The sequence below is a fragment of the Physella acuta genome, unplaced genomic scaffold (genome assembly GCF_028476545.2).
Source record: "Physella acuta isolate Inbredline_101_S28 unplaced genomic scaffold, ASM2847654v3 ptg000462l, whole genome shotgun sequence".
Classification (NCBI taxonomy): domain Eukaryota; kingdom Metazoa; phylum Mollusca; class Gastropoda; family Physidae; genus Physella; species Physella acuta.
Genome location: NW_026731981.1, coordinates 121871 through 136242, shown reverse-complemented (window position 1 = coordinate 136242; position 14372 = coordinate 121871). Strand labels below are relative to the sequence as shown.

The window sequence follows — 14372 nt, the reverse complement described above, 5'->3', positions numbered from 1 at the left end:
TGTAGAATGGAATGTTTATCCGTAGAATGGAATGTTTACCTGTAGAATGGAATGTTTATACTTGTGACAACCCCCGTGGTTGTCCTCTAGCGCCGGGCTGTTCCTGGTTGTCCCGCTGGGTGACGTCAGCAGGCTCTGTGTGGTGGCCGGCGAGGTCAGCGCCGTGTCGCTCAGGCTGGAGGTCAAGGTCGGGGCCGGGGAGGGCGTGGCGGACTTGCTCTCCCCCGTCTGGGGCAGGTGGGCGTGGTCGCTGTCCTCGTGACCTGGGGGGAAAAAAACGGAAGTTACGTATCATATGAAGAACTGATAAGTTAACTGTCAAGCCTTGGTTATGTATGATGTTACGTATAACAAGAGGAAGGCGTGGTGGGGGGGGGGGGGGGCGTATGAATGCTAACTCCAATTATTCTGAGCTCGAACCCCGGGCAGATGAAATTCGTTGACTAGGAGAGACAACTCCTAAAGTAAACAACTGCTGTCTTACAGAGTGCTTGGTTGAGCAAAGGCTTTGGAAGAATACCCCAAAACTACAGGCTGAAGTCCGATTTAATGAGTTATACGAGGCACATCTTGACACTTAATACTTAACTATAAAGAGTAAAGTAAAGAATCCTCTTTAGACCTAGCGATCCTTGGGCAGATGAAGCAAAGTTCATATATTTCTTGACCTCGGGATATGAAGCGTTGGTGTGGTCAGCACTATGCCCAGCCGCCTTTACTTTCACTAACATGAGTTAGTACCCATCAAAGCTGGATGAACTCATGGACGTTCTACTGACGAACCCGGATTCGAACTCGAGACTTTAGGGTTAACAGCTTAGCGCTCCACCGCTTAGTCTATGGAAGAATGCCCCAAAAATGCTGGCCATAGTCAGATTCTATGAGCTCTATGTTGCATACCATTTTGACACGTAATATACAACAATGGTGGAGTTGAATTCTCATTTGTATTCATATTAAGAGCGAAGAAGAAGAAGAATGATGACGTGAAGAACAGATGGCTAGTGCCCATTGTGAGAGCTCCCCTAGAGTTGGTGGAATAGGGCGGTACAATATCTTGACAACATAGAATGGCTGACTCAGGTATATCTAGGTCGTCTAGATTTGGTAGAATAGGGCGGTACAATATCTTTACAACATAGAATGGCTGACTCAGGTATATCTAGGTCGTCTAGATTTGGTAGAATAGGGCGGTACAATATCTTTACAACATAGAATGGCTGACTCAGGTATATCTAGGTCGTCTAGATTTGGTAGAATAGGGCGGTACAATATCTTGACAACATAGAATGGCTGACTCAGGTATATCTAGGTCGTCTAGATTTGGTAGAATAGGGCGGTACAATATCTTTACAACATAGAATGGCTGACTCAGGTATATCTAGGTCGTCTAGATTTGGTAGAATAGGGCGGTACAATATCTTGACAACATAGAATGGCTGACTCAGATATCTAAGTCGTCTGGATTTGGTATAATAGGACGGTACAAGATCTTGACAACATAGAGTAGCTGACTCAGATATATCTAACTCGTCTAGATTTGGTATAATAGGACGGTACAATGTCTTGACAACATAGAGTGGCTAACTGAGATACATCTAATTATTTATGCATTAAGACAGTCAAGGAACTTCCTACTGGCAAGTTCACTCGTGTAATTGTTGACACTTTAAGTGTGGCTGGAGTAACGTATATTGGACATGATGAAAATCCCGAACTGGAAGGGTTAATGTAGATCTGACTTCGTTAGGCAAGGGTTAACAGATTGTCAATTTGTTGAAAGTGGAGTTAAAATATGAGTCACAGCTAGGCTGAAACTAAATAATAATTCACAATTGGTTCGCTAGTTTACTTTAGGGGAGGGGGAGTGTCTAAATTTTGTGATAATATGCTACGAAGGGAAGGGGAAGGTCGAGAAAATGAAGCAATGAAGTGGGGGGGGGGGGGGGGGAGGAGGATAAATTTTGTAAGGACGTAGAGCTTATTTTTGTGTGACGATCTGTGACGAAAAGGGAAGGGCAGGTTTGCTTGGCACGCACTCTAGTCGACAACGATTACAACACACAGTTCTGTGATATGGGACATAAACCTTCAAATATTATAATGGCAGGCTGTAGTTTGGTATTAAACACAAGCTGTACATTGACCATTGTAAGGCCAGAAAACCCTCCCGACTGTGATTATCTCCGGGGGGGGAGGAGGGGGGGGGGGGTTTGACACACGCGCCACTAGCTAATTTACAGGAGGGATGAAAATAACAAGAGTTAAGTACCCTTGTCATTTCCGGGAAGTAACTCCTACCCATGATCACGCCCTATATTCTCCCCCCCCCCCCACCCCACCCCCACTCCCTCCCCCACCCCTGTCGTAAATTGAGAATGGTCTGGGTCAGATACCAGGCTATGATTTTTTCAGAAAGGGGAGATAACAAAAGAAGAACTTTTCCAGGCTTATCTCCCCTTTCCCCTTGTTTCCAACGCGGTGTCAGAAACTGAAGTACAACACTCTGATGACGTAACAACCGGTCGACAATAAACCGAACCGGTACCAGCACTGCCGGTCGACTAGCACTGCTGGTTGAATTTAAATCGAGCCGGCACCAGCACTGCCGGTCGACTATGAGCCGGGTCTATACTAGTACTGCCGGTTGAATTTAAACCGAGCCGGTGCCAGCGCTACCGGTCGATGATTTGCCGGCAACTAATGCTCTTTGGGACTCAGGAAACTTTAATCATGTTTGCGGTAACGTAATGACAAATGGTTGTCAGCGGGAGCCAGAAATAATAGAAGTGGTCAGTTGTATACAGTAGTGCTAGACATGGCCACAAATATAATACAAGCGGTCAGTTTTATACAGTAATGCTAGTCTTGGCCACAAATATAATAGAAGTGGTCAGTTGTATACAGTAGTACTAGACTGGGCCACACAGAATATAGAAGCGGTCAGTTGTATACAGTAGTGCTAGACTTGTCCGCACAGAAAATAGAAGAGGTCAGTTTTATACAGTAGTACTAGACTGGGCCGCATAGAATATAGAAGCGGTCAGTTTTTTTACTGTAATACTGAACTTAGCTGAGCCGTAAATATAATAGGCGTAAGTCTGTTGTATAACGTCTCATAGAACTGGGCCTCATAGTAATAGAGACTTTACTAAAAGCGCTTTCTGTGTGGTTTTCTATGTTTGTAATCATCGTGCATAAACAGGAAATATAACACTTGATACTTTAGACGGTGAGATTAGCTAAACCTCTACCACCAAACACCCCAACAAATCCTTTACCATAAAACCTCTACCACTAAACCTCTACCACCAAACCTCTACCACCAAACCTCTACCACCAAACCTCTACCACCAAACACCCCAAACAAATCCTTTACCCTAAAACCTCTGCTACTAAACCTCTACCACCAAACCTCTACCACCAAACCTCTACCACCAAACACCCCAACAAATCCTTTACCATAAAACCTCTACTACTAAACCTCTACCACCAAACCTCTACCACCAAACACCCCAAGAAATCATTTACCATAAATCCTCTACTACTAAACCTCTACCATCAAACTTCTACCACCAATCCTCTACCACTAAGCCTCTACCACCAAACTTCTACCACCAATCCTCTACCACTAAGCCTCTACCACCAAACCTCTACCACCAATCCTCTACCACTAAGCCTCTACCACCAAACCTCTACCACCAATCCTCTACCACTAAGCCTCTACCACTTGACCTCTACCACCAAACCACTACCACCACACCATTAAAAACAAACACCCCAACTAATCCTTTACCACAAAACCTCTACCACCAAACACCCCAACCAAACCTCTACCACCAACCTCTATCCCTCAACATCCATCTGCTTAATACTTCAATAAAAAAAACCCAACTCATACCAAGAAATTAAATCTTCTTAAGCAGATTACAAAATCAACCTGAACGTATAACCCCCTCATCAAGTTACACTAGCAAGAAAGATGTGCCCTACTAACAGGGTAATATTATCCCCTAGTGGGGATTTTCTCGTACGTCCGCACCATTATCGAGTCCGCTTAAATTCTCTCCCCTGAATACATAATATGAGCGGACTCGTATCTAATTTTATTGCTCGGTAATTAGAGCTACCCACCGTTTCAAATGTTTCTTTGTTCAAACTAATTAGGATTTAAAAAAAAAAACTCAAAAAAGAATGTTGTTAATTAAAACAAGATAATACGTTTCTTTTTAAAATGGGTTTTTAGGTTTTTAAAGTTTGATATTAGATGAAAGCCAACATAATTATTTCATCATCAATTTTGAAGAGATTTGTATTTTATTTACGCAGCGCTTTCCACTAATGTAAAAACGTTTCTTTAAAAATGATTCTTATGTGTTTCTTTCTGATCTTCATCTATTGAACAAGGGAAAAATTATAAACATGTGTTACAAAAAAATGAAAAAAAGTAAAATTCAATTTGCTATCTTTTAATGTACGCATATATATATATATATATATATATATATATATATATATATATATATATATATATATATATATATACATACATACATGTATATATATATATATATACATATACATACATACATGTATATATATATATATGTAAATATATATACATATATATATATATATATATATATATATATATATATATATATATATATATATATATATATATATGTATATACATATATATGTATATACATATATGTACATACATATATGTATATATATATATATATATATATATATATATATATATATATAAAGTATAGTGTATGTAAGTGTGTGCGCCAGAATATACCGGTCTACGTATGACGGCAAGACGTAATACTATTTCCTGATTCTTGTTTAGAACCTTGTTGTTAGTACCGGCATACAAGTCTGTGTATACAATCATATCTCCCTCTCTACCCCCTCCCCCCACCATCTCCATCAAACACGCACCAAAATACAATACCCCGCGCACGTGACCCAAGTCACGTGACAGAACCAAAATGGCACCATCCCTAGATTGGTCTAGATCTGCCTGGGCATAAACCACACTCGACTGTTCTATTGTCGTGTCGGGTCGTAGGTCATGTGAGCTTTTTTTCTTTCATCACTGGCTGCAGCCATAGATTCTATTGTAGCAGACCAAAGCTGTTACACTGGCTGCAGCCATAGATTCTATTGTAGCAGACCAAAGCTGTTACACTGGCTGCAGCCATAGATTCTATTGTAGCAGACCAAAGCTGTTACACTGGCTGCAGCCATAGATTCTATTGTAGCACACCAACGCTGATATGGCTGCGGCCATACATTCTATTGTAGCAGGCCAACGGTCATACACTGGCTGCAGCCATAGATTCTATTGTATCAGACCAACGCTAAAACATTGGCTACAGCCATAGATTATATTGTAGCAGACCAACGGTCAAACACTGGCTGCAGCCATACATTTTATTGTAGCAGACCAAGATTGATATGGCTGCAGCTATAGATCATATTTTTGCAGACCAACGCTGATACACTGGCTGCAGCTATAGATCATATTTTTGCAAACCTACGCTGATACACTGGCTGCAGCTATAGATCATATTTTTGCAGACCTACGCTGATACTCTGGCTGCAGCTATAGATCATATTTTTGCAGACCTACGCTGATACTCTGGCTGCAGCTATAATTCAATGGTTACTGTTGATCCCCAGATGGATATGAACAAAGTGAGCTGCTTGGATGTTGTTTGTAATTCAATAGCACAGCTCTACTTATATTGTGGTAGAAGGCAACATTAAAAAAAAAAACATAAATAACCCAAAGCGAGCGAGTTTTGACGACAGAAGTAATGATGATAAGAAGAAAGTAAACGTTGATGGTACTGTGTAATGCGGAGGGGCGGGGTGAGGTGACTAGATGGGCGAGGGGTGTGGTTTTGGTGAGGCAAAAGACCACACCATCTCCAACCATCAATCCAACTAACCAATCAAACATACTTCTGTCCCTCCATCTATCAATCTATCCATCAACCCACCCACACACCCGTGGGCCCATCCTTCCATCCTCTCAACCTTCAAATTTCTGTATTAATGTTAATTACAAAAACAATGATTTAATAACAATGTTGATAATTACATGTCATGTAGGCTACTATGAACAGTTCGGGTATTTATATTTTGTGTCATTAATCCGATCAAATTTGTTACCCTTAAAAAATTCAAAACAACGAAATTCAACTGTTAGATTATTCTTAATTACGATACATGGCAGACTCTATATATATTGGGTACGAAAAAAAAAAAAATGATGAATTACGATAACTTTAAATTTGATATAAAATGACCCAGATTAGCCAAAACTAACCAATTAAAAAATACCTAACAACTAATTCGAACTTTATGTTATTCCTTTTTACGATACTAAACGATCTGATATAGCATGGTCCAGCTTAGTACAAGGTAAACATTTAAAAAAACCCACCGAAATCAAACTGTTACGTTACTCCTTGTTACAATGCCTGGCCTAGCTAGATCCACAGTTACCCAAAAAAAAAAATACCGAACACCGAAATGAACTTACTACGATACCTAGCGGTCCCAAACAGCAGGGCACAGCCATAGATTCTATTGTATCAGACCAACGCGGAACTTTTACGTTATTCATTATTACTATACTTAGCGATCTGATAAAGCATTACCAAGTCTAGTCCACAGTTACTATTAAAAAAAACAACAACCTAAAAACACCGAAATGGAACTTGTAGTTCCAGTCTCTAAACCCCCACTCACGCGTGCCAGGCGACCCCTCTAAACTATTTAAAAGCCTGCAATCCCGAGAAGCTGTATCTGCTAATCCTTTTATCCCTATTCGGTTCCATTTCAGGGGGCTGCGCAGATCCTCCAGATTTATTTCACGACCCCCCCCACCCCATTCTATTGAGAAACACGGTCCAGCTTGCATGTACTCTGGACATTTTCAAGAAAAAAAAAATTAAATCCCCTCTCCCTCCCCCACCACCAACATTGGAAACCGATAAGGCGGATGTACGGAAAGCAAGTGATATCGACTATAAAAAAAAATTCCGGTGCCGCGAAAATCTGGACTAGGCCCGGATCTGATTCCTATCAGTAGCGCTAAAGTCTGAGTGGGAAAGTAATTTTAGCAAGACCGGATGTGAGTGGAGGGAAAATATCAACGTCTTCGGCTGGCGGATGTGTTATACTGCCGGCTGAGGCTGCCGGACATGTTATACTGCCGGCTAAGGCTGCCGGAAATGTTACACTGCCGGCGATTTTAAAAAAGTAGTAAGGAAAAAAAGTAACGGCACTCTACGTATGTTGGGGAATTATTATACAGGAAAAATACTTTAAAACAATGTCAGATACAGTTTTTTTTTTTAAATTTGGGTTAGTAGAAGATTAAAATGTAAAAAAAAAATAGAAAGTTTCATTTAAGACGTGACGGTTCATATAGGGCTGGTAAGTAGGTCACCAACCAGTTCTATGGCTCATGCAGGTTTTATTGAGCCGTAGAACTGGTTGGTGGCCTACTTACCAACTCTATAGCAGACGTAACGGTTCATATAGCAGACGTAACGATTCATATAACAGACGTAACGGTTCTTATAACAGACGTAACGGTTCATATAACAGACGTAACGGTTCATATAACAGACGTGACGATTAATATAGCAGAGGTAACGATTCATCTAAACTTATAGAAAAAAACAATAAAAGCTAGCATTGGCTTCTATAGAATCTATTTGATGCACAAAAAGACACTAGTCCGTGCTGGGTAGTGTGCACGTGTAATTAGAGATGAGTACTGACCCACTCTAAATGCATCGAGACACCAACAAAGGTTACTATAACAAACTCTTCCACCCCCGGGATCGGTCTCCCCTGGGGTATCGGGTTTTCCCCGCCACCAACACAGACACAGTTCAATGCCCACAACCAAAGGCAGTCTTCAGCAGTAAGTGATTAGTAGTTGATGGTGTGCGGCGCGACAAGCAACATAGTCAGGACTCATGCACTGGCGTACGTGTCCGTCTAATGTACTGACGTGTGTGTCCGTCGAGTGTCCTGATGTGCAATGTATCTATAATATGTCCAGAAATCATGCCCTGATTAACATGCCCTGATTACCATGCCCATCTAATACTCTAATATACCTTGACCATGTAAGTATAGTACAGTTTCCCTTTCAAACCTGACGGCCTATGGGGCAAGTGAAGTAGAGTTCACTTGTGTCTGTGTGGTCAGCACTATGCCCAGCCGCCTTTACTTTCCCTAACGTGAGTTGGGTGGACTCAGGGACGGTCTACTGACTTGAACCCGGATTCGAACTCGAGACTAACGGGCTAGCAGTCCAGCTCTCTACCGCTAGACCACTCCGTCCCTTGACCATGTAATTGCCCTAAAATTCATGCCCTGATTATCCAAGCATCATGCTCATGTTTCAACACTTAGCTTCTTGGTGCCAGAAATCAATCAAGCGGTTATAAACGAGGGCACTAAGCCTAGAATAGATACCACCCTTCCCAGTCTTAAAATCCTATACCGTTTGTTAACCCCCAAGTTTCACAACTTATATTATGAGTGTATAGAGTACAAATGCGGTATGCCCAAAAAACATAATCTCGAGAAAAATGACTTTAAAAAATCTCATTCAGAAATTAAAATAGTGAAAAATAAATTAAAATAGTGAAAAATATTATGTTTAAACATTCATAAAATATTTGCATTCTACTTTTCTGACATTGTACGTGAGTGTTTTTGTAGCTTGTATTATTGACAATTTAAGTAGAAATGTACATCTATTTCACAAAAAGTGGACATACTGCATTTGTCATCTATACCGTCGATTACACACACGCGACGCAACATGTACACAAACGTGACACAACATGAACACAAACGTGACACAACATGAACACAAACGTGACACAACATGAACACAAACGTGACACAACATGAACACAAACGTGACGCAACATGAACACATACATGACACAACATGAACACATACGTGAACAACAACATGAACACACACATGACACAACATGAACACATACGTGACACAACATGAACACAAACGTGACACAACAAAATGTACACACACATGACACAACATGAACACATACGTGAACAACAACATGAACACACACATGACACAACATGAACACATACGTGAACAACAACATGAACACACACATGACACAACATGAACACATACGTGAACAACAACATGAACACACACATGACACAACATGAACACATACGTGACACAACATGAACACAAACGTGACACAACATGAACACAAACGTGACACAACATGAACACAAACGTGACACAACATGAACACAAACGTGACACAACATGAACACAAACGTGACACAACATGAACACACACGTGACACAACACATGTACACACACGTGACACAACATGAACACAAACGTGACACAACATGAACACAAACGTGACACAACAAAATGTACACACACATGACACAACATGAACACATACGTGAACAATAACATGAACACATACATGACACAACATGAACACATACGTGAACAATAACATGAACACACACATGACATAACATGAACACATACATGACACAACATGAACACAAACGTGACACAACAAAATGTACACACGTGGCACAACATGAACACAAACGTGATAGAACATGAACACACACATGACACAACAAAATGTACACACACGTGACACAAGAAAATATCGTACACATTGACACAACACATGTACACACAGGTAACACAGTGTGCTACTCACACATCTCGTCCTCCGAGTCCCACGACTCTATGTCGGACGGTATACTCAGCAACTCAGCGTTACCCTCGGCGTACTTGTTGTAGCTCTTGATGCGGGTCGCCCACGTGACGTTGTCGCCCTTGACCGTGTTCTTCAGCCGGCGTCTGGCGTTGGCGAACCAGTTGCTGACCTGGGGAACACAGGTAGGTAAAGGTCAGGATCAGGGGGTCGGGTTAGAGGTGAGTAAAGGTCAGGGTCAGTGTCGGGTTAGAGGTGAGTAAAGGTCAGGGTCGGGTTAGAAAAGAGGTAGGGTAAAGGTCAGGGTCGGGTTAGAGAAGAGTAAAGGTCAGGGTCAGGGTCGGGTTAGAGAAGAGTAAAGGTCAGGGTCAGGGTCGGGTTAGAGAAGAGTAAAGGTCTGGGTCAGGGTCGGGTTAGAGAAGAGTAAAGGTCAGGGTCGGGGTCGGGTTAGGGAAGAGTTAAGGTCAGGGGTCGGGTAAGAGAAGAGTGAAGGTCAGGGTCGGGTTAGAGAAGAGTAAAGGTCAGGGTCAGGTTAGATGTGAGTAAAGGTCAGGGTCAGGGTCGGGTTAGAGAAGAGTAAAGGTCAGGGTCGGGGTCGGGTTAGGGAAGAGTAAAGGTCAGAGTCGGGTTAGAGGTGAGTAAGGTCAGTGTCGGTTAGAGAAGAGGTAGGTAAAGGTTAGGGTCAGGATCGGGTTAGTGAAGAGGTAGGTAAACTGTTAGGATGTTTGGAAAATATACTTTTGTGACTTAAAAATTGATGTATTTGAGACTTTAAGGAAGATGTGCTTAATACGTTAAGGAAAGTGCTTTTGGCTTTAGGTAATATTTTCTCGAAAGTGGTGTTGACTTAATGTAAGATGTGCTTGAAGGAAGATTTGCATGTGGAGTTTGAGAAAGATATGTTTGTGACATAAACATATGTGCTTGAGAAGCTCGGGAAAGAATTCCTTGATGTGTTTTATGCAAAAATGTACTTTTGACAAACAGAAAAGATGTGTTTTTGACAAAAGAAAAGATGTCCTTTTGAATTAGGTTAGATGTAATTTAAACTAAAGAAAGATGTCATTGCGCCTATCCAGTTTTGTGAAAAAAGTTGAACAATTTGCTACCGAGTTTAGAGGAGCGTGAACTATACGAAAGATGTTTCTCTAAAATACAAATAACGTTAAGCTTTAAACAAATTAACTATGCTTGATAAGAAAAATATTGATTTTTGTACTTCTCTCAGATAATTTTTAAATACTTTCTGTTAAAGGCAGCAATAAGTTTCCGCTACGATTCATTGAACACAATAGCTCACATGTTAAGCCGAGTACAATACCGCAAACAATACGCAGTGAGTAGTAAAACAAAACGATGTGATCAATACATTAACAATACACTACCCCCGCCCCACCCCAAGTCCCGCATGTGGGGACCGGATAACTACTCACTCGTGCTAATTGCTTGCACAAGAATTAGACAAATCCCCCAGCGGCGCGCGAACACTAATGACGCCGCACCCAAATCAAATTCCGCGCCAAATTTGCTAGCCGGTAAATGTATGTATCGAGCGAGCAAAAAAACCCTCAACACATAAAAAAACAAAACTATTTTATTACACCGAAACGCACCGAAAACATTTTGTCTTAGTGGCGCCGTGCAATGACCCCCACAGTCAGAGCGTATCGTATTCAAGCAATCAATGTTTGTTCCATCGCTGATCAATTAATTATCGGGATCGATCATCGATCTCAAGTCTCCGGCACGTACTGGGTAATCCCCCACAGGAAACCCTGATGTGGCATTAAGTACTGGTACCCCCAGTAATGCCTTGTCATGTTTGCCTGTTATTGGTAATGACTAGAATTACAGCGTCCAAGTGCTCGCTATTTCAATATTTTGTTCCAAGTCAGAGTAACTCCAGCTATAAAACAGCTTGCAACATTGCACCGTTTTTATTTTAAAACATCTTTAAACACTGAAGCAGGCACAACATTGTTTAAGTTAAATTATGAGGCTCAAATTCGTTTAAAAAAATACAATTAAACCTGTGAACATGTCAATTATGTCCTTGTTTTAAAAAGTCGTATTTCAGCATTCCAGTTTTCAGGTAATCGACCTTGTTATATAATGTCAAGTATTCGACTATTGTTATATAATGTCAAGTATTCGGGGACAGGAATAATGGTCGAACCCTTTGTCAGATTTATGAACAGACAGGAATAATGGTCGAACTCTTTGTCAGATTTATGAACAGACAGGAATAATGGTCGAACCCTTCGTCAGACTTATGTACGGACATGAATAACGGTCGAACCCTTTGTCAGATTTATGAACAGATAGGAATAATGGTCGAACCCTTCGTCATACTTATGTACGAACAGGAATAAAGGTCGAACACTTCGTGATACTTATGTTCGAACAGGAATAATGGTCGAACCCTTCGTCATACTTATGTACGGACAGGAATAAATGTCGAACCCTTTGTCAGATTTATGAACAGACAGGAATAATGGTCGAACCCTTTGTCAGACTTATGTACGGACAGGAATTAGGGTCAGAACCAATGCTCCAATGAGATAAATCAGTCAGTTATAAAACACAAAACAGACAATACAATCTCGATTCTAGTCCAGTTGCTGATTCACCTCATAGGAATTTCCTTGCGACGAACAAATCTTGAACAAACACGAGATGATAAAATTGTGTACACGTCACACACGTACACAGAGACACAAAAGATGTACACACCGGTTTATTAAGACAACCCTTCAGGAGTAAGTCTGTACACCAATTCTAAAAAATTAATCTTACAGCAAACAAAGATAAGACACATTTTTGTGACGTTCGGAACATTTTTCCGTCGTTTCTTTTATCAAGACTTAAATAGAATTAGATAATTACATGTTTTTTTTTTAAAAAAGAAGATAGTAAAAGCGTTAAGAATTTATCTCTTGCGTTAAGTGGGTAGCGGACATGCTTTCACGTTGAACTAGGTCTAAGGGTAAGTCAGGAGCTCATGCACTCAAAGGGGAAAGTGTGACGGCGTTTGAAGATAAAACATTCTGGGACAATGTCATGCACAAGAGGAATGAATGGGGCAGAGGTGTAGCGGGGGGGGGGGGGGGGGGTTCATATGTCCCCGGGCGCCGACCCAATGGGCGCCAAAATAAGCTAATTTTAGCTGCTATTTTGAACTATAAATATAAAAAAAATATATGGGGGTGGGCGCCAAATTGAAAGTTTGTTCCCGGGCGCCGGGAGGGGTCGCTACGCCTCTGAGTCTGTCAAAAGTGGAATGGAGTGGCCTAGCTTCAAAAGAGAAGTGTCTAAAACAAGTCAAACGTCTAGAGAAATAGTGATGTTTTACTGTATGCGAGATCTGTGGTACAGAGTCGCATATCGATTCCTGCGCGATTTAACGAGATTACAATTTCAATCACGACTCGTTAAGTCATGACTTCAGCTTCACAACCCATTAAATCTTGACTTTGTGGTCTCAGTCACAAGTCATTAACCCTTGACTTCTGTCACCTAAAAACGCATCAGACTAAGAGTCGGCTTAGTCAGACTAATCCTAAACTGTCAGCGTAACTCTAACGTAACTAAAACCTGAGCAAGTCTGTATCACCCCAGCGGAACTAAACCTTTAAGGATTTCCAAATATCCAATATAGGACAAAATGTCGGTATAGGACAAAATGTCGATATAGGACAAAATGTCGATATAGGACAAAATGTCGATATAGGACAAAATGTCGATTTAAGACAAAATGTCGATAAAAGACAAAATGTCGGTATAGGACAAAATGTCGATACAGGACAAAATGTCGATATAGGACAAAATGTCGATACAGGACAAAATGTCGATATAGGACAAAATGTCGATATAGGACAAAATGTCGATTTAAGACAAAATGTCGATACAGGACAAAATGTCGATATAGGACAAAATGTCGATACAGGACAAAATGTCGATATAGGACAAAATGTTGATATGACATAATGTCGATACAGGACAAAATGTCGAAAGCATGTTGATTGGAGCAACAAGGAAACCAAAACACCAATTATTTTCTTTTCGATACACTCTGGTCCACTATATGTTTACGCGAGTACTGTCTCAGTCTTTTAGAGTAAGTTAAATGCTACATTTAAATTATATTACAGTCCAGTGAAGCTCTATCTTTAAATGTGACGCTCTACAAGTAAATTAAATTAAAAAAAAACAACATTCCATTCATACTGGAAGCGACATTACAATAATGCTTGACATTTATGTGCTTCACACGAAAACTACATTGGATCTGTAACTTGGCATTAGAATAATAATCAATCTTTAAACTTGGTATTTTAATCATAAAAGAATAAACCAGTCATCTTTTATGAACAAACTTCATACAATACAATTGTTTCATGTATTTGTTACGATCAAATTTCGTTCATTTTTTTTTATTTCATACATAAATGCAATACATCAAATATAATTTTTAACAACTTTTTTACATAAAGCCAATGTTATTTTTTATTCATTCCTAATTAGGTTAAAATAATTCCATCTAGTTTTGTGTTTCCATTTTTTTTGATACAGAGAAAATTCAT

At 40.4% G+C, this 14372-nt stretch overlaps 1 protein-coding gene across 1 annotated transcript in view; it reads right to left on the bottom strand.

Annotated features, from left to right (window-relative positions):
* The window catches only part of LOC131943573 (mucin-5AC-like), a 133034-nt gene that overhangs the window by 5566 nt on the left and 113096 nt on the right, over positions 1-14372 (bottom strand). Inside the window, exons 3-4 of the mRNA XM_059303776.1 lie at positions 9793-9961; positions 40-263 (exon numbers count right to left, since the gene is read on the bottom strand). Of these exons, the coding sequence (XP_059159759.1) occupies positions 40-263; positions 9793-9961 (393 nt within the window). The remainder of the gene's footprint in view (positions 1-39; positions 264-9792; positions 9962-14372) is intronic.